This window comes from Taudactylus pleione, unplaced genomic scaffold (assembly GCF_031769625.1).
Source record: "Taudactylus pleione unplaced genomic scaffold, aTauple2 ptg000087l, whole genome shotgun sequence".
In the NCBI taxonomy this organism is placed as follows: domain Eukaryota; kingdom Metazoa; phylum Chordata; class Amphibia; order Anura; family Myobatrachidae; genus Taudactylus; species Taudactylus pleione.
The window spans coordinates 6757501-6779664 of record NW_028284489.1 but is presented as its reverse complement, the minus strand read 5'-3'; the positions used below and the strand labels follow the sequence as shown (position 1 = coordinate 6779664).

Below are 22164 nucleotides of genomic sequence, written 5' to 3'. Positions count from 1 at the left end.
GTAAGGAATAGTGCCTCATTTTGAAGTGTAGAACTAAGATTTGATTTTTGTAGAGTGAATTGTAATTATTATTTTGGGAGTTATTTTTATTTGGGGAAAAATGCTTAATTTTTGCAACAGCTAAGAGCTGGCAAACTTCCAGTTTTGTCCTATATTTTTAATGGGACCTGTTTTGCAGCACTGTCTATAATGCACTTTTGCATTAATTTGCATGGACTGGTACATGTTAAGGAATGCAAAAAAAAAAAGTTACACATAATTACATATCTCTCAAATTTAGAGCACTGAAAATCTTGACAGGGAACATATCATGATGGTGTGTAGCTACACCTTACCAGCCAAATACACTTTCAATGTCATGCACACCATGGCACTGGCACTGGTATAAACTTTACCACAGGCAGGACATTAATGTCCCAATTGGAATAGCAGTACAGAACAGTAATTCACGTGTCCCGAATTAAAAGCATGATATGGGAAGTCTAACTATATATATATATATATATATATATATATACATATATATATATACACATTGCTGCGCCCAGCGCCGTCCTGTGTTGCCGCCCTTTCCCTCGTCCGCTCCCTTCCCTTGAGCTTACATATTCACTATAACGCCCGGCAGGAGGGTGGGCATTTCTTGTGCTCGCCGAATAAAGTGGCGCTCCGGGCGATGGCCCGGGCCTAGAGCAGCTCCTGTATATATGACCCGTTCCATCAGGTACAAAATGCTCTGCCCCTGGACTTCCCTCCTAATTTATGATTGCAGTCACCTGTGTTGAACTAGGTAATTGATGAGACAGGTGTCTCAAACAAGTAGCTGCAATCATACATTAGGTGGGAAGTCCAGGAGCAGAGCATTGTGTACCTGATGGAGCAGGTCATGTTGAAGGGTCTGATAGGGATATATATATATATATATATATATATATCCCTATCAAATAGAACATAATTACATATTTGATTTCCCATAAGCCAAAAAAGTGTCCACGGAATGTTGCTGCTTTTTGTTTTCTTTATCTACATGTATAATCCGTTCTGATTTATGTAGTTTTAGTTGCTGAGGCAGCCATCTTGGTGTGGGAACATGACTTTGCTACCCAAATGATAGGTGGAGTCAGGCACAGTGATGCCCGGAAGGGATGTCTGAGAGAGCTTCCTCTATAGACAGCAGCAGCAGCAGCAGTAGGAGCTAGCAGACCGCTATACTGAAGGGTAACGGGATGATCTAGGGCTGAGGACGAGCCGGAAAGACGCTAGGCTGCAGAGGTGGGAGAATGTCGGCGAGTGCGGTCTACGTTCTGGATCTGAAGGGGAAGGTAAGCAGCGTTCATCCGCTGTTAGTCACCGTCTTTTGCGGGGCCCGGGAAGGGATGAAAGCTGTCAGATGCCGGCCTCAGCCGCTTAGTGACTACCCCCTACCGATGCTGGCTGTAGTAGAATGTCCTGTACCCAGCAGCATGCCTGGTAATCCCTGCCCTTGCCCAGGCCGGTAGTGTGTTCAGCGCTTAGTTTAGCCTAAGCAATCGTGAGCATCATGTGTAAACTGGCTGACTGCAGCGGATCCTGATGTGCAGATCATACAGCCAATCGGTGACAACTACGTGAAATGTATTAGGCAATACTGTATACTCGTATAACGTTCTCTGCATTAGTAATTTTTTACAATTGTAATATCTGTTATCATAATGCTATTTTCCATTACTACAGTGCAACTAGTCTGAAAGCTTGCAGCCTGCTCATCGCAATGCCATGTTCTCATCTCTAGCAGTAGTACAGTATGTGCCCATGGCCAGCACTGCCTATAGCTTGTTCAAGCGCTTAGATAAATAACAAAAACATAAAAGTTCTATAAGTGGTTATATAAAGAATTGAGATTTTACTGTTTACGTATTTGCATGGCTTATTTGAATGAATTAATTTGCAAATAGATATCTCTTAAATCCTGCTACCACTATTGTCACTTATTGGAAGTATTTGTTTGCTGTTCTTACACAATATCTGTGTTCTACCCAGGCTGTTTTTTGCAGGTGCACCACCCGGCACTTTGGGAACCTGCAAGTGGTGACAGTATCTGGGAGCTGTATAAAAAGGAACAGATCCTACAGACTTTGCAGCTTTTTCATAATGAGACAACTGGGCCTCTAATAAGATAAGAGGAGAATTAATATATAAAATTTTATTTCAAGTTTAAAACATTTTTATTATTGCGGAGGCCCACACCCAGCTACTACGTGATACCACCTGGCTGAAAAACATTTCTGGGGTGAGCACTGCAAAAGGCATGCAAACATCAAATTTGCATAATCCTGTACAATGCCACATTGGGTTCATAAAGGCAGCGTTGTCATCCAGTAAGCGATAAAGCTGCTTAAAAAAATGTATTTATTCCCTAAAGTCATCTAAACCAGAAAGAGCCAAGCAGGGGAATTGTTCACAGAAGGAACACATACATTGGACGTAATTCTTGCACACAGCACCTTATGTGGCCGCGTTGGGAATGCTGATGAGACTATGCGCGTAACAGCTCTGCCACACTGTTTACCGTTTGCAAGCACATCTTTCATTATTAGTATTGGCAATTTCATCTAACTTATGCTGGGTGCAAGATATTTGACTGAAATAGGCTTCCCCTCAGCATAAGCAGGACTAGGATACAACTCTGGCTACGTGCCCACACCACTCCAAAGAGCCTTATTCTTCTGTATTAGTTGCCTGCGCTGCAGGGCTATCATCTGCAGGTCTGTCCAGTCTCCATTGTGGCAGTGAGAGCCGTTGGTGGTGTGTACGTGCATGTTGATCTCAGGATATTTCATAGCTGATTATAATTCTCGATGCCTTTACCCCCAGCTCTACCCCAACTTCTGATTGCCCAGAACTCCCCCTACCCCAACTGCTACCTGCCCCAGAGCTGTCCCACTGCTGCCTGCCCTCACGTGATGGGACCCAGAAACACCGAAGTAGTACCCCGATTTTTTTTATAGTGAGGGGTCCCCAGGACCCACAATTCTTTTCGTTCAGCATGATCACTGAGTTTGCTAAAATTCACAAGGTGCAGCCGCATATGGAGATGCATGCAACTCAGAATGAGGCCCATTATGTTTGCTAACACAACAATGAGGAGGATCTTTGACTGATCATAATGAACTAGCTTACCAAAAATAAATCTGTTCACAAAATCATTGTTTATTAAATCTAAATTATTATACTCGTGTATATGTACCTCCAATTAATAATAATTATATTTACTTTATACCTACTGTATGATTCAGGAGTTTATCTCCATATATTAAAGCAGTAGTCCTGTGAAAAAATGTGTTTGTTTTTTACCCTTGGTGTATTTATTCAGACACCTAATAATGGTCCTCCTTCAAATATTTTATAGTGTTAACATGTTGTAGTGAGCAGAGATGCTTTGGAACACCACTCTGAGCAGTGTTTTGACTGACATCCTCCTTTTTCTGACATTACGTTACCTTCTGTGAGCTTGTGTCTGTGTAGTAGCCCGATTGTCTGTCAGCCAAAAACTGAGCCGTGTGTGCACCGTGACACCCTCCCCCCTTCATTTCCCCACCACATGACGTGCTGTGACCCTGTGGCTGCCATACTTGTTTTCCCTCTAGAGAGGTATCTAAAAAGAGATATGTAGGAGGATATCGAAGAATAATTCAGATGCAGTCTTATTTAGTCTGGGCCTGATTCAGACATATGCGTTCATCTGATGACTGTACATCTCCGATGATTAGGGGTCTGTTGGTGCACAGGACGGGTCTTGAGATTATGCTTACAGACCCCCCCCCCTTCCCCTAAGCTGCAGCATGATTGACATGCTGCAGTGTTTGGGTGGCTGAGTAGGGTCTGGCCGGTCACTATTCCCAGAAATGGGGGTGTGAGGCTTTGTAATGTTCGGTAAATCGCTTTTAGCTTTCTTTAAAATAATTCACATTAAACTTGATTCCTATAACTTTATAGTGCAGTCTCCCAAAAGTTCTAAGAAACTGATAATACATTTTTTTTTAGCATCCACTACTAGTTTTGTATAGTAAATGTGAATTTTTGAATACACAGATACATTACTGTGTGGAAATGATGGGAGATTGTTATACTGTATAATATGCAGGCCTTATTCTTCTGCAGTTAATTCCATTTTAGATTTTATAGTGATTGTTCCACACAGGGAATCTTTTATAGTGCATGATTCCAGCACAGTACTAAAAAAAAAAAAGAGTAATGATAGTATAGTTCTATGTATCTGTAAATAATATATTTTAGATCTGCTTTGGGTCCATTCTATGACATTAAATTCCAACTCCACCTCCTCTTTACCAGAAACCAGAAGTAAAGGAGCCTACACACATACCGATTTTTTTTTTTTTTTTTTTTTTACACGATCTGGCCGATTCCAACACATCTGATCGTGTAAAAAATGGCCAGATCGTGAGTCCCCACTCAAAATTGCGATGCGCGTCCCTGCTGGTCGCATATCACATCGTCAGATCTGCCATGCTGTAGGGCAGATCTGCCAATCTAGGACGCAATGCACTGTAAAAATTCTGGATGCAGGACAGATCATATGAATATTGGACACCAAATCGTGTGCAGAGCTGCCGGGGAGAGTTTCAAGGGAAATCGTACTCATCGGCTGATCATGAGCACTTCGCTATGTGTGTAGGCACCTTAAGGGCAGGCATTTCACACTGTTAGCTGAGCAATGCGAGGGCTCACAAACATAGCTGAACATCAGAAAATCATCTCCTAGCATGTCATGATGACGTAAATAGCACTTGTTATAGCGCATTTGGCACTTAACCCCTCTTTTTACATCTCCTCCAAAGTACTAACCAATCTGCTTCTAAAGCCGGGTATACACTATACTATCCATTGTACGATATGTCGTTCCGACGTGGTTTGAAATTATATAGCTTATGGATCGTGCAGTGTGTACGTTTGATCCATCGTTAGCGATTGTCATTCATTGGACTGTCCCATTTGCTGTTCTGCACAGCAGATGGGACAATGCAATGAACGTTGCCGGGCTGTTACATGCAGAATGTAATTCTGCATCATACACCAGATCATGCTGTGTGTATGGCGTGCACAATGTATTGCTACATTGCGGTGTTCCGTCACTGAGTACACACATCGTATAATGTGTACCCAGATTGACTGTAATTTTACAGGATGTGCTAGATAAATGACAGTTAGAAGGTTATTGGTTGCTGTAAAATTGAGCACCAGTAGCAAAAATGGAGGAGGAAGAGACAGGGGACCTCATTCAGACCCGCTCGCAAGCGGGTCGATGTTTAGGCCCTACGCTGCGCACGCGCAGCGGCCGCACTGCGCGTGCGCAAGCCCCGGAGAGAGAGAGAGAAATTCACTCGCTCCGGAGCTCACTACAAAAGGGGCGGCTGTCTATGTTGATCGACAGCTCGCCCCGTTTTGTAGGCGTGGCGGGGGGGGGTGGTTTCACAAACGAAGGTGTTCCTTAAGGAACGCCTGCCGTTTTGTGGGCGGCCGCACTGACAGCAGTGATGTCAGTGGGGAGCTTCCTTCTCGATCAGAGCAGGAAGCTCCCTTGGGCTTGCGGTTGTCGAGACCCAACCTTAGGGTCTCGTCGCAAGCCCCGATGGTCACGATGGCCTTGACCATCAACCTGGTCGGTCGCTAAAGCTGTGGGTGGTAACCCACAGCTTAGCTAGCGACCAGGAGGCTGCACTTCAAAATAGAAGCGGCCGCTAACATTCAGTACGAGCGCTCGCATTTTGCAAGCGCCTCTGAATGAGGGCCAGAATGTAATTCAATTGTTTAGCTTCAGAATGGTGTGAGGGACAAATGTGTGAGAGAGCCGTGGTTAGGGCGACATAACCAGGACTTTAGACTGGGTTTAGCCATGCAAAACAGCTAGTCTAATAGCGCGTGATAATTAATGAGTGTCCAGCACAAGTGAATTGCAAAACTGAATGCTCATTATCGCTGCCCACGCAACAATTGCATCACCCCCAGAGATTGGAAAGGAAGACATGCATCACGCATAAGACGGTGGTGGCAGCAATGTTGTAGAAACTTGCAGGCAGCCATTACTCTCCAATAGGCCATAGCATTCTTATTGTTAGCATGTTTTCTTATTCAGCATCAGCAATGGTAATGTGCACTGAATGGCAAGGAATATTATTAGCATAGCATACTGTACTGGCATTACTGCTGTTACTGGTATTAAATTCTACTGGGCATTATTCCTGGAATAGTGTTCATTCTAGCTCCAGCAGCAGGCAGGGCGCCAGAGGTAGAGAAGGAACCTTAGTGCGCGTGCCCAAAAAGGGGTGTGTCTATAAGACGCGTCCCCTTTTCGTCACTCTTGGGGGTGTGCCCGGCACTTACGGACACGCCGGGCAGCCCCCAAACCCTGTAGACAGGGAGAATAGATGCCGGGAGCATGCGGCCGGCGTCTATTCTCCGGCGGTGACCGGGTAACCGCACATTTCTCCACCTGCAGGACACTGCGACCCACGGGTGAAGACGACGCCCACAGACTGTGAGGGCAGGGTGCTTTTTGCCCTCCAGAAGGAGGGTAGGGCGCCGTGCCCCGCTAAAACAGCCTGGCGGGAACGCTACTGGCATATTAAAACCTCCTAGGCATTATTAGTGACATATTTTATCTTTCTATGCTTTAACACAGATTTATTGTATCATACTTGAGCATATCCCATATTTTATTTTGTATCCAGTCAGAAGGCCGACCATAACGCTACCAATTCCATGGAAATTCCAACGTGAGAATGTGTTCATTCATTTTCATTGCCCACACTGCAGAAGATCAGGAGAGAGGCAATAGAAGTCAGTGTTTGATAGGAAGCACATGTGGAATGTGGAGACAGAAATAAAGTACAGGTTGAGTTTCCCATATCCAAAATGCTCGGGACCAGGGATATTTTGGATAACGGAATATTCCGTATTTTGGAATATTTGCATATAATAATGAAATATCTTGGGAATGGGACCCCAATATACACACAGAATGCATGTATGTGTTATATACACCTTATACACACAGCCTGCAGGTCATTTTATACAATATAGTCAATAATTTTGTGGTTCACACAAAGTTTGTGTACATAAATGAAATTCAGTTATGTTTCATATACACCTTATACAGACACAGCCTGAAGGTCATTTTATACAATATTTTTAATAATTTGTGCCTTAGACAAAGCTTGTATACATTGAACCATCAAAAATCAAAGATTTCATTATCTGAGTCATGCCAAAAAAATTCGGATTATTCTGTATTTCGGAATATTTGGATATGGGAGAATCAACCTGTACTGGTGTTATGGAAGTCCATCTGTTTTGTCCACGCTGCCAGTGGTTTGCAGTGGCTTAGGGAATGTTGCTGGATCAGCCTTTGCCTCTGCCACCTTGGTTAGGTCTGCATCAGGGACAGATTCTGCATCCTGATCCGAAGACTTTGGGGTAAATTTACTAAAGTGATAGTTTTTAGAAGTGGAGATGTTGCCCATAACAACCAATCAGGTTCTAGCTATTCTCTTCTAGAAGGTGCTAGTTAAATGTTAAGTAGAATCTGATATACCCCTATGTCTTTGAAGGCATGAAAGTAGTAAAGTTCATTTACTAAGAAGCAAAGGAGCCTCTGACTTAAGTGAGTTACTATAAAGCAAAATCATACCTCTTATTTACTGTATGATTTGAAAGATTTTCATTCTATAGTCCAAAATTAAATATTTGATTCTGATTGTGCTATCATTCCACACATTCTGGATGTATTTTCTTTTAGGATGGGTAAGGCAAAGGTCTTACTCTCAGTACCCTGAAACTTCAGGTGTCAACACTTAGGGGGTCATTCAGACCCGCTCGCGAGCAGAGGACGCTCGCAAGTGGGTCGATGTTGCCCCACTGCGCATGCGCACAACGGAGGGTCGCTCCGTCGTGCACATGCGCGAGACCCGGATAGCGACGGGCTCTCCGTCGCTCCGGGTCTTGCACCAAAGGGGGCGTGCTGTTGATGTTGATTGACAGCACGCCCCCTTTGGTGGGCGTGCCGGGGGCGTGGCTGCCAGACGGATGCGCTCCAATGGGAACGCCTACCGTCTGAAGCCGGCCCCACTGACATCACTAGTGATGTCAGTGGGAGTGATTTTGGCTCTGATAGAGCCAAAATCACTCCAGGGCTTGCGGCAGCGAGACCCTACCGCAGGGACTCCGTCGCAAGCCCGATGGTCGCGATGGTCTTGACCATCGCGACCATCATCATGGACACTCGCATAAGGAGGGCCCTGATTCAGAGCGAGCGCTCTGGTCAGAGCGTTCGGCTCTGAATCGGGCCTATGGTGTTTATCTGGATATTAGATTAGCATAAAAAATAAAATAAATTATTTATATACACACACATACACACTTCTTTCTGGCATTAAGGACCTATCAAGGGGGTGTGGCCTGAGATGGCAGGCACATATTAAAACCGCTCCATACCATCTGAGCGTCTCCTCAACCCGTGGTTTTCACATTTGCCGAAGTAGAGTGCTTCCATCTATCTCCGGAACTGTTCCCTCCCAGGGAATGCCCAACCCGTTGGTTGCTGCCATCTCCGTGCCTGCTGTGATCCCACTAGAAGCTGTGTGGGGGGAAAACCCGGTCTTACCACGATCATCCTGCCAGAGGTCCAGCTGCTTATTTTGGCCGGTTAATGTACGGGCTCCTCCTCCTCCTTTTCTGTGTGGCCCATGCATGTCCCTCCTATATGCAGCTTGACATCATCCTCTGGGAGAGTGCCTGTTTCTGTCTCTGCTTTCTCGACCTTCTTGACCTGGCTGCTTGAGATTAATGCAAGAGGAGTCCCTGGTGTGCCACTCTGCTGCAGCATATTATAGTATGGGTAAAATGTAAAAAGACAGTCGCAGAGAATGGAGGTGATGATTAATACACTCAAATCAATTCGTCCATAGAAATGTATGCTTATTTAATAATAAAACATCACATTGATAATAACAATAAGAAAAACAACAAAAAGTAATAAAATTGTATCAATAATGATTGGACATATAGCATAAAAAGTGATCCCCGGGTATGGCCCAATATAAAAAGATCTTCTTTCTCCACAAGTTGAATGTAATTGTAGTCTTAATAGCAAAGTCACTGAATATTAATTGGGCTATTTGCCTTATATAATAGGTGGAAGAAGTTCTTGCAAAAAAGTTTTGTTACCTGCAAACTCCTGTCCCTTGTTATGAAATTGTTTAGCACTGAATGAGAAAACTTTTTGCCTGTTGTTGATGCGCTCAACCCGACCAGCGGGGAGCGCCCGGTGACATAGGCTGTCTTTAGGAATCCTGGAATCAACAGGTAAGGCGGTGGACAGGCTCGGTGCCGCTTGCAGCTCCAGCTGCCGAAATTGCCGAGGAGGAATCTTGGTGTCACACCCGGAACAGTGTCATGCAACCCGCCTTGTATGCCTTCAGGCAGTGCTGTGGTAAGTGTGGGTCTGTTCCTTCGGTGGGGTTTGCAGGCGAGCACTGACTCTACCTCTGAGAGGGATAATGTGGCCGGACGTGTCGGCAGACAGGCAAAGTCTCTCAGTTGCGGACAGGACTAAGAGTGAGTGGGAGTATGGTCCCCAAATTGTCTTGCATCTAGCTGGTTTTGTGATTTTTTCCATTGTTATGTTAGCAGTAGACTCCCCTCCTCTTCACATATACTCCTGCTATCTTATCTCCTGGGAGGCTCAAGTACTAAGTTGACTGTTTTGCTTACTTTTTTTTTTTTTTTTTAACTACATTGTTTGGTGAACATACCACGTTGGGCACTGATCCCTATGCAGTTGGGCTGCTACTCCTGGACTCTGCAACTCCACAACTATTTTATGTTCATGTACCTGGTTAGCCTGGGCCATTCGGTGATTGCTGACCTCAAGTCCGGGAGTGGATTTTGTACTGTTTACTTCTCATTGTTCTCCGGCAGCAATTGTCCATGTTGTTTATTCTTTATTGTATAATGAATATGCTTTTGCCTTTACGAATCCTTGCCTCTACTGCACCACTTGCCTAGACAAATCTCTTCTCAATCTGCGTCCTGTCATGGCTCTGAAAAAACCTAAAAACCCCAAAAGTTCCTCCTGTCAGTTTCTTCAAGGCCTTATTTGTGCGACTCAAGTCAAGGCCCCCCCAACATCCTGTTCAATTTCTGACTGGGGTCTTGCGTCCCACCTCGTCTCAGGATATCGGTTCCTTTAAATAAATATCCCAAGGACACCGCATTGGATAAACCTGTTAGTCTGTCAATTACTGCAAACTTGGGGGTTTTTAACAACAATTTCTCTAAGGATATAAAGTCTGCCCTGACTAACCTTAAACTCAATATTTAAAAATTTGGGAAACTGTACAGATCACCTGGAAAACAAATTGATGGAATTGGTGGCATCCCACAATGACAACCACCTTTCATGAATCCTCCCATGATGAGCTGGTAGCTGTTAAAGACAAGACTGCTGACGTGGAAGGTAGATCCCACAGCAATAGTATCAATCTGTGGTATACCTGAGTTTTAACAACTCTGGTTTCAAAGGCTATGTAAATTGTTGCCATAGCTTTCTTTTCAGTTAATTTCTGCACTGCATTCACTGGCTGATGCCCGTTCTGCTGCTGAAGGGTACCCGGTGGATCCTATAATGTGACTCCACTACTATAATGTGAAAGAACTGATCCTGCGGGCCACTCATATGTTGGAGTCTGCTGGCCATGTTCTAGATGACTTGTAATTATCTAGTATTGTGTCCCTGAGCTACATTAGCCAAGAGTCTCCTTTTCTGGAATAACCACAGCACTGTATAGAGCCCAGATCCATTACCACTGGAGTTTTCTGACAAAATTGTCACTAATGAGGGTTTGACCACCATGTTTTTTTTCCCTGGCAGATGGCACTAAGGTGTTGAGGAGATGGCAGATTGTGTGATGATCCCCCCCCCCCCCCCCTTCTACTTCCACCTCTCCAGTTTCTCCAGTACTGACAGATTGGTCTGTAGCTGGTCACAGTTGACTTTCCTGGTTATTGTCCCTGGAGGTTTGATATGCGTGTCCCTTGATCTTTGTGTTCCTGTTGTCTCCCATTTAACTTTATTTCCTCTTTCCCGTTGGAGACTAGGGAATGTTGTCTATGGAGATACTTTTTAGAGATGGGTTTTCTTCCCTTTTCTTTTTTTGCCCCTGCTTTCCTACGAGAGTGGTTAGAAGCTCAATAAGTCACCATCGCAAAATCGGGTAAGTATCTGACACATGTTAAACTACTGCATTGTTGCATTATTAAACTCTGATATTAAATTACTTGCAAAGATGATTGCCAATCAGCTGAATCCCCCTACTCCCTCAACTCATTTACCCTGTGGGCTTTATTTTTAGGGGACAGGCCCCAGATAATTCTCATTGTATCCTCCGTGTTATTAACTCGTGTTCTTTCCGGGGACCCTGCTCTCACTGGATGCAGAAAAAGCCTTTGCTTTTCTTCATTGGGGACATATGCATTCTGTTCTCAATAAATTAGGCATCTGGAACCATTTCTTGGAGGCTATCATGGTCTTATACTCATCACCTTCAGTGTTAGCTATCCGTTTTCTGTCATCTACATTTGCCATTAGCAATGGCACCAGACAAATGTGCCCTTTTTCCCCACTTGTGTTTGGTCTGGCCATAGAGCCCCTAGCAGGTACAATTCACCTTTGTGATTCTGTTAGCAGTAATAGGGTTCGCAGTGCTGCACAAACTGTTTATTTGCCAGTGATATTATAATTGTTGCTGCCCATCCCGAGATCCTGCTCTCCGCCATTCACTCTATTCTGGATGCCTACTCCACTGCCTTCTGAGGGTGCGAGCAAAAATCCAACAAAAGTGCTGACCCCGAGGATGTTTGCCGGCTTAGCGAAGTGGTAAAGGTTCTATCCCCTTAAGGGACATTTTGCGGCTGCCCAAGCACTGCCGGTTAATCCATGCTAATACTTCACTTAGTGCATGGGGAAATTCTTTGATGCCCTATGGCCCTTTCCTCTGACCTCAGCTCTTGCTAGTTTGCCTCTCTTAATCCCAGACCAAATGTTATCTACTTGGTATCAAAGTTGCATTTGCACACTACAATATTGATTTAATAATAATGTTCTCGTGTCCTCTACTCAGCCCTGAGAACTTTACCATTTTGCCTTCCTGAGTTTTTAGAAGTCTCTCCAGATTAGACATTTGATTCATTCTCACCCCTCTTTGGCCTTGGGTCCTCCCTCTGCACATTCTACATCGTCTCTCTGCTACATCACATGAAGGTGGAATAACATTTTAGTATAATCTGCTTCTTTCTGGAAATCTCCCTGAGAAACTTCCTGTTCAGCTTACTGTAAGTGGAAGGCGGATTTGGGTGTGCAGTTGGAGGTTGATGAGGGAAGAAGGCTTTTTATTAACTGCTTCAAAATGTGTAAATGCATCAATAATACACTGATCCATAGCATTTATCTGACTACGCACAGGTTACTCAAAATTTTGTCTTTCACAATCAAGATTTTGTTGGCAAGGGTGTGGCCAAGAAGATGATATTTTCCATATATTCTGGACCTTGCCAGCTCTCCTCTCTTTCTGGAATGAGAGCGCCCCTCTCCCCTGATATAGCACTTCTGCAGAGATATTTGGATTCTATCCCTTCCTAGTATACAGTGCATCTGGAAAGTATTCACAGCGCTTCTTTTTCCACATTTTATGTCACAGCCTTATTCTAAAATGGAATAAATTCATTTTTTGTCCTCAAAATTCTACACACAATACCCCATAATGACAACGTGTAAAAAGTTTTTTTTGAGATTTTGCTAATTTAATTTAAAAAAACAACTAAATTCACATGTACATAAGGATTCACAGCCTTTGCCATGAAGCTCAAAATTTAGCTCAAGTGCATCCTGTTTTCACTAATCATCCTTGAGATGTTCCTACAGCTTAATTGGAGTCTACAAGGGGTAAATTCAGTTGATTGGACATGATTTTGAAAGGCATACAGCTGTCTATATAAGGTCCCACACTTGACAGTGCATGCCAGAGCACAACCCAAGCATGAAGTCCAAGGAATTGTCTGTAGACCTCCGAGACAGGATTGCCTCAAGGCACAAATCTGGGGATGGGTACAGAAATATATCTGCTGCTTTGAAGGTCCCAATGAGCACAGTGAACCTCCATCATGCGTAAATGAAAGAAGTTCGGAACCACCAGGACTCCTAGAGTTGGCCGGCCATCTAAATTGAGCGATCGTGGGAGAAGGGCCCTAGTCAGGGAGGTGACCAAGAACCCGATGGTCACTGTCAGAGCTACAGCATTCCTCTGTGGAGAGAGGAGAACCTTCCAGAAGGACAACCATCTCTGCAGCAATCCACCAAGCAGGCCTGAATGGTAGAGTGGCCAGATGGAAGCAACTCCTTAGTAAAAAGCACATGGCAGCCCACCTGAAGTTTGCCAAAATGCACTTGAAGGAGTCTCAGACCATGAGACACAAAATTCTCTGGTCTGATGAGACAAAGATTGAACTCTCTTTGTGAATGCCAGGCGATATGTTTGGAGGAAACCAGGCACCGCTCATCACCAGGCCAATACCATCCCTACAGTGAAGCATGATGGTGGCAGCATCATGCTGTGGGGATGTTCTTCAGCTGCAGGAACTTGGAGACTAGTCAAGATAGAGGGAAAGATGAATGCAGCAATGTACACAGACATCCTGGATGAAAACCTGCTCCAGAGTGCTCTTGACCTCAGACTGGGGCGACGGTTCATCTTTCAGCAGGACAACGACCCTAAGCACACAGCCAAGATATCAAAGGAGTGGCTTCAGGACAACTCTGTGAATGTCCTTGAGTGGCCTAGCCAGAGCCCAGACTTGAATCCGATTGAACATCTCAGGAGAGATCTGAAAATACCTGTGCACCGACGCTTCCCATCCAACCTGATGGAGCTTAAGAGGTGCTGCAAAGAGGAATGGGCGAAACTGCCCAAAGATAGGTGTGCCAAGCTTGTGGCATCATATTCAAAAAGACTTGAGGCTGTAATTGCTGCCAAAGGTGCATCAACAAAGTATTGAGCAAAGGCTGTGAATACTTATGTACATCTGATTTCTAAGGGCACGATTCTATTCAACGCGATGTAAATCGCTCCGGGAGTGAGCTCCCTGAGCTATTCAATACACCGCGCTGCCCAGTCCGACTAATGATTTCTTCTCTCATCCCTCTGGGGATGAGAGAAGAAATCCGACAAAAGTCCCGGCGCGAGGCTGTTTTCTGCCCTTCGCGCCTGGAAAACAGCCTCGCGCCGGGAAGTTAGGTTGGGGAATGCCCGTTATCGCGCCTAAACACCCTGTTTAAGGCGCGAGAACGAACCTTCCCCGACCTAACATCGCGATGAATTGAATAGCTCCGGGAGCTATCTCCCGGCGCTATTTACATCGCGTTGAATAGAATCGCGCCCTAATATTTTTTTTTGTTATTAAATTTGCAAAAATCTCAAACTTTACACGTTGGTATTGTGTGTAGAATTTTGAGGACAAAAATTTATTTATTACATTTTGGAATAAGGCTGTAACAGAACAAAATGTGGAAAAAGTGAAGCGCTGCGAATACTTTCCGGATGCACTGTAGATATGTCCTTGGCAAAAGTGGTTATTGCTCAGTTGTGGAAAACTGACTGACCCCTCCCTGTCCATGGTTAGTGAGAAAGAACAGTGTAGCTTTCTGATGGAACACTTAATTGAATATGCCCCATTAGCAGATGTCTTTCTGAGCGGTGAAAGACAAAAGATATCTAATGAAAATCCCGGTGGCTGTGCTGAACGATATCTGTCATGTACATGACAGATTTTGGCAAAAGATGAACGATATCGCATGACATCATTCAGGGAGTGAATTTTTTTTCTCTGTAGCTGCTGCTAATATAGTTCGTCGTTTACCGCATATAAACTGCCAGATATTTCTAATATCTGGCAGCAATAATTGACCAACATGTTGGAGAGATGAAAGATTCAATTTATCGGCCGTGGGAGTGCGCATCTGTCATCGTTCAGGGCCTATCCATAGCAGATAAATTGAACGACTGAACAATATATCATTCAGTCGTTCAATTTATCTGCTAAAGGATAGGCCCCTTTAGACGGTCTATATTCTACCTCCCCTCCCTTTCCTGTCAGTTGGTCGGCTTTAACGGATGTGGTCAAGCCAGAAAACCTGTTTGGCAAGATAGCTTATCAAAGAAACATTTTTGAAGAATTCTAAAAAAAAATTGTTTAGTGGTGGCTGCATAAATTTAGACTACTTTTTCACCAAATCTAAAATTAGAGCAAAGTATTGAGCAGTTTGACATTGCTTTTCTACGTGGCTATTTTTTCTTTTTTAATGCAAACTAAGTTTTCTACACTATCAACATGCACAATTTATTTGTTTAGTATCACATGGAGCAATTCACATGCATTGTTTGACTTTCTGTAATGCTGAGTCACTGCAATTCTATGTAACTCTTAGATGCTACTTATGCACTGGTGAAGGCAATGTATTTTTTTTTTTCATTTATGTATGTTTAATACCTATATTTTGCATCTGGCATAAGAAAATTATTTCTTTATTGTCAGATCTATATGTGAATCCTGCTTAACTGCACCTCATTTGGTTTAGAAAGTTTTTTTCATGGTTTGAATTAGTTTTTAACTGTATTGATGCAAATTGTTTACATGAGCCTAACTTGCATTATAGATGCGTAAGTGTAGAATTTTAACGCTGATGTGTACAAGTGAAGATTGGAAATTTTCCATTGGATGACTTAACGTTTCAGCACATTTTAATAGATTAAAAAAAAGAGAGGAAATGTCTGTATTTAGAAGATTGTGTGCAAGCTTCTACATACTTTGTTTGAGATTAGGCACAATAATCTTATATATTGTGTAATACATCAGTTCCCTGTATAAGTGTCCACCCTGCAGTTGTTCCAAATGATTAGCGTGTTGCAAAATAGGTTACCAATTTAGGACCATATTCAATTAGGTGCGAAGAGGCCGTTTCTGCGGAAAAGGATCGCTGGTGATGTCATTTCGATAAGGGAAAACTTATCCCCGTATTCAATTCCAAAGACTTTTCGCCGGTGCGGAAATTCAATGCATTGGAATAGGCGAAAAAGATTCCCTATGAAAGCTGTTGAAAAAAACTGCATAATTGGGGTTTTGGGGTGCAAACTTAAGGGAACCACCCTGCACCCTTGGGACAGCCCCCCAAAGGTAAACTGTTAAGTATTTTTTTAACACCCCAAGAAATTACTTTGAAAAAGGGGGCAAAAGTACAAAGTTGGGGGACAAACTTAAAAACTAGCGAAATAGACTCCAGGGGGGGTCCCCAAGTATGCCCCAGGTGTTTTTAAGTTTGCAGGGGGTTGCGGCAGGTGGGTGTTTTGCGTTTTTATAAAACTTCACTTTAGCAACTTTAAAATATGCTAGCACCCATTTTCATGTACCCCAAACTTGCTGGGACTACTTATTTTCTAAAAAAAAAACTGCAAAATGCTATTCTTCACCACTTGTGCAAAGATGCTAATTAGCAGCTAATGAGAGCATTTAAGTACCCCAAATACCCCCGAATAGGGCTGCTGAAAGTATCTATAGTGATCCCCAATGTCAATGCATCTTTTGGGGGGTGTCAGGCTGATTTCACCAAATCTGACAGCACTTTTCACCAAGTCCGAATTCGCCGGGAGACTTTTCGCACTTAATTGAATATGCCCCTTAGACTGTGAGCTATCTTTATGCTGCAATGCGGTAAAAAACATTTTGAGCAGAATTACAATGATATAATTAAATTAAATTCTACTGTAGTTTGACTTTATTGAGATACTCTTATTGTTGTGGCTGAATAGAAAGCTGATTTACACAAGGAAAGCTATATATTCTTATATTTTACAATTTTCTGTCTTTTTTTTTTTTGTTTACATTTTATTTTGTAGGTCCTCATTTGTCGCAATTATCGCGGAGATGTGGACATGTCTGAAGTCGAGCACTTCATGCCAATCTTAATGGAGAAGGAGGAAGAGGGTGCGCTCTCACCAATATTGGCTCATGGAGGAGTCCGCTTTATGTGGATCAAACACAATAATTTATATTGTATCCTTTTGTTCTTGGTTTATGACATAATTTTAGAGGTGGATTCAATTAATGATATTGCTTACAAAATCCAAACCGTATTAGCTAAATAATAACCAGCATATTTATAAATGTTGTATGTAATGCACCTTACTGTAATCAAATTAACCACATTGTTATAGATTTCTGTAGCAACTTGTAATACTTTGTACAGGTCTGTTTAATGAAATCGCATCACTGGATTGTTTCTTTATGTACTGTTGCCTTGTCGCCTAAATGTACTCTGTATGATCCTTAGCATTGCTCTAGTGGTTGCCACGTCAAAAAAGAATGCTTGTGTGTCATTGGTATTCTCTTTCCTTTACAAGGTGGTACAGGTATGTATCGGTAATTGCCATGCAGCAATAATTTAGTTCAATTAAAAATGTTTATGATATGTTTATAAAACATGTACCCGGGTTGTACATACTGCAGCTTCTCCTCTTCCAGTGTCTTTTTTTTTTTTTTTTTTTAGTCTCCAAGATACGTCTGGTAGCAGTTTTCTTTTTATCTTAGTGCAGGTGGAAAGTTTGGGAAATTTCCTATTTTAAGGTAAAAATGTCAGGTCCTGGTTCCAAACGCCTGGGACATCCCCTCCCTTAAGTTTAGTGAGACATCTAATTTTTTTTTCATTTGCTTAATTAGGCCAATAATGCCATGTCATTTATGGGGTGATATTCTGCAAAATGCAGAATACTGGGTTAACTGATGGGTAGCGTTCTCGCTAGGCTGTTTTAGCAGGGTGCGGCACCCGGCCCTCCAGAAGGAGGGCAAAAAGCACCCTGCCCTCCAGAAGGAGGGCAAAAAGCACCCTGCCCTCACAGGCTGCGGGTGCAGTCTTCACCCGCGGGACGCAGTGTCCCGCGGGTGGAGAAATGTGCGGTGACCCGGTCACCGCCGGAGAATAGACGCCAGGCGCATGTGCCCGGCATCTGTTCTCCCTGTCTGCAGCGCTTGGGGGCTGCCCGGCATGTCCGTAAGTGCCGGGCATGCCCCCAAGTATGATGAAAAAGGGGACGCGTCTTATAGACACGCCCCTTTTATGGCCACGCCCCCTTTTCGCCCGCGCGCACAAAGTTGCCCTCTCTAGCTCCGGCACCCTGCCTGCCGCCGGAGCTAGAGTGAACACTAGATGGGTATAGTGGGGGCGTTGGTAAGAGGGTTTGTTGCACAGGAACTTTTATGTTTAACAATTAATAGAGAGAGACCCCTAACTTATAACCATGTTGAATGTAAATATTCGTATATACTAGGGGGTGCTACCACAGATTATATAATACAAGTGGAACTAAAGAGGAAAGTATCTGTATATGGCGCACACGTTAAACAATAAAATATAACTTTTATTCAATTACAATTTCAAATATGTCCAAATTTAGTTAAAAATAGCGAAATATGATAGTTTAATAGATAGTATTAGTAGAAAGGGTTTGTAGATATGAAAATGTGCAATAAAATTGATGTATATTGAAGCCTGTTTATTGCGTCATCTTCTATTATATATAGAGTATGCCGTCTATATTTATATTATATGTATGAGAAAATGTCTAAAAGGAGAGTGGTTGTTACGAAAATGTATTCCTATTGAAAGGAATAGTGTGTTATAGTGATATAGTTCTGCTAGGGATCATATATAGAGAGATATATTTGTACTGCACGTTACCATAGGCATAAGGATAACAGAAATGTCTTTTAAATTAAAGTAATCTTTATCATTTATTATTGCAAAGATACTTATGATTGTCTCCTATATCTTGGAGATCATAGAGTAGTATATATGTATTAAAGGTAATATTCTTATCTTACTTATATTGTAAGTCAAATCCTAATAGTTTAGCCTGGATTATTCGCATGTCTCAAAAATCTAAAAATTGAATGCTCCTAGCAATGATCACAAGTCTAAACAAACGTTGCTACTCAAACATTTCATTGCAACAAATGTAACAATTATTTGTAACGTAGCACTCCACCTCTTTATTGCATTACAGTATGAAAGACAACTCTACTATAGACATGGCTGTGAGGGACATTGCACCTTCTGCTGTTCAGCAATCTATGGTGGAAATTAACTGCCTTCTATTGAAAGGAAATACAGCACACATGAAATATGGAGAAATAAAATACTGTTATGGAAGTCTATGAGGGGTATTCAATATGAAACGTTAACTTCACTGTTGAAGTTAACGTTTCATATCGGAGTTTTTTTCTGCGTAAAGGTATGGTGCGCGCTCCCGCTTATCCCCGTATTCAATATAAAATTAACGAAAACGGGAAACTCCGAAGTTGGATTTGCGTAGTTACGAATTTTTCCTTAAAATAATTGTAAGACCCCCCTAAAGTTGTAAAAACATGGGGGAACACTATGGGTACCCCCGTTTTAGCCTTTAATTGAAAATCAGGGATTTAAATAGCCGCAGCAGGTGTTTTTTTTCTGACATTGAAGAAGTGATGCAGAAGAGCACTTAGGTTATTTTTTTCGTTTTTTTAAGTGGTCCCATCAAATTTGGGGTACATGAAAATGGGTACTAGCATATTTTTAAGTCCCTAAAGTAAGTTTTTAAAAATTTTGCAATTGTGCACCTGCCGCTATAAATCTATTCTAGAAAACACCTGCCGCATACTTGCAGAATAGCCCTGAACCTATTTCCCTATTGTTTAAAACAATTTTTTCCCATTTTTTTTTTTCACCCCAATTTTTTGATTCATTTTTTGGGGTGTTCCTATTTTGTTTTAAACTTTTTTTGACACAGTTCTTTTTTAAATGTCATTCCCAGGGGTGCAGGCTATTTTTTTTAAACCCCAATTCTGCACTTTTTTTCGACACCTATTCAGTGGTGAAAAGTTATCCCCGTTTTTTTTATCAAAGACTTTTCAAAACTGCGATAAGTCTTTGAAATTGAATACGGTGTAAAAGTAAAACCTGCGATGATGTCATACCTCCGATATTAACGCAAAAACGATGTTATCGCCCCCATATTGAATACCCCTGTATATGTATTACATAAATTGCTTTTGATGAACAGATAACAACATTTTTAGATTAACTGGTGTATTCACAATTACAGGTATTTTCTGAATACTTCAAAGAACTAGAGGAAGAAAGTATCCGGGATAATTTTGTCATTATATATGAGTTGCTAGATGAGTTAATGGATTTTGGTTACCCACAAACTACAGACAGCAAAATCCTGCAAGAGTGAGTACTGATTGTAACATTTCAGCTTCTTGTGTACTTATTACATCTGTATTCATATTTTACTCCTGATGACGCCTTCACAATAAATATTTCTAGCTGACCCCTATGAAAGGAATTGTTACTTTTACATTTCGCTTAAATGTATTGTTGTGAGATTACAGGGCCACGCCAGTACTTGTTTCTCAGTTCAATGCATCTGCTTATGCTCGCTTTCTCAGTACTACTACTGTTCTCCATTTAGTTCATAAGAATCAGTCTTGATGTGGTAAAGAAGATGTTAAAAGATAATTCCACCCAAATCCTAAATTTATCCTGGTGTTCTGGCCTGGTGGGTTCCTCTGATGTTTCGCACCCACTGCTTCTCAGCTTTCCCCTTTATGTTCCTGCTGGCAGTATAGTAGTGGCGGACTATATACGTGGTCTTTCTGAGACTGGTCAGTGCTGCATACATTGCATGAGACTCCACACTCTGCTCAGTCTTGGAGACAGCTGGAGCATGTAGAAGTGAGCTGAGCAGTGGCGGGCATACTCATGATTTTGTGGGCTTAATGCATACCCTGAAGGCCAGTACCCATGTGTAAGTAAGCATTTTGGACTGGGTGGAGTTGGGTTTCTAATTCAGTTTTGGGTGGAATTATACTTTATCATATTTCTTTAAATAACTGCAATGTGTTTGCAGTATTTATGTTCAGTTTTTAATTGTTGATTTGCAAAGTGAATGTATTTTTATAGGTACATCACTCAAGAAGGGCACAAGCTAGAAACTGGAGCACCACGCCCTCCTGCCACTGTCACCAATGCTGTGTCTTGGAGATCGGAGGGCATTAAATATAGGAAGAATGAAGTTTTTCTAGATGTAATTGAGTCTGTCAACCTGCTTGTAAGTAATCCCGATGTTAAAGGGCCATCAACATATTGCCTCTCGGGTGACTTTAGAATGGATGATAATCTGATGCTGACTAATGCCGAGTCTCCCTCACACATGATGTAGTGCCTCATTTATTACACTGATGTAGTGCTTCATTTATTACACTGATGTAGTGCTTCATTTATTACACTGATGTAGTGCTTCATTTATTACACTGATGTAGTGCCTCATTTATTACACTGATGTAGTGCCTCATTTATTACACTGATGTAGTGCCTCATTTATTACACTGATGTAGTGCCTCATTTATTACACTGATGTAGTGCCTCATTTATTACACTGAAGTAGTGCTTCATTTATTACACTGATGTAGTGCCTCATTTGTTACACTGATGTAGTGCTTCATTTGTTACACTGAAGTAGTGCTTCATTTGTTACACTGAAGTAGTGCTTCATTTGTTACACTGAAGTAGTGCTTCATTTGTTACTCTGATGTAGTGCCTCATTTGTTACTCTGATGTAGTGCCTCATTTGTTACACTGATGTAGTGCCTCATTTGTTACACTGATGTAGTGCCTCATTTATTACACTGATGTAGTGCCTCATTTATTACACTGATGTAGTGCCTCATTTATTACACTGATGTAGTGCCTCATTTATTACACTGAAGTAGTGCTTCATTTATTACACTGATGTAGTGCCTCATTTGTTACACTGATGTAGTGCTTCATTTGTTACACTGAAGTAGTGCTTCATTTGTTACACTGAAGTAGTGCTTCATTTGTTACACTGAAGTAGTGCTTCATTTGTTACACTGAAGTAGTGCTTCATTTGTTACACTGATGTAGTGCTTCATTTGTTACACTGATGTAGTGCTTCATTTGTTACACTGATGTAGTGCCTCATTTATTACACTGATGTAGTGCCT

At 42.2% G+C, this 22164-nt stretch overlaps 1 protein-coding gene across 1 annotated transcript in view; it reads left to right on the top strand.

Moving 5' to 3' along the window:
• The first annotated feature begins 1132 nt into the window (after nucleotides 1-1132).
• The window catches only part of LOC148529061 (AP-1 complex subunit mu-1), a 43986-nt gene continuing 22954 nt past the window's right edge, over nucleotides 1133-22164 (top strand). The window contains exons 1-5 of the mRNA XM_088468954.1: nucleotides 1133-1319; nucleotides 16998-17154; nucleotides 17443-17510; nucleotides 20238-20368; nucleotides 21101-21248. Coding sequence (XP_088325080.1) covers nucleotides 1278-1319; nucleotides 16998-17154; nucleotides 17443-17510; nucleotides 20238-20368; nucleotides 21101-21248 — 546 coding nt within the window. The 5' untranslated portion in view covers nucleotides 1133-1277. The remainder of the gene's footprint in view (nucleotides 1320-16997; nucleotides 17155-17442; nucleotides 17511-20237; nucleotides 20369-21100; nucleotides 21249-22164) is intronic.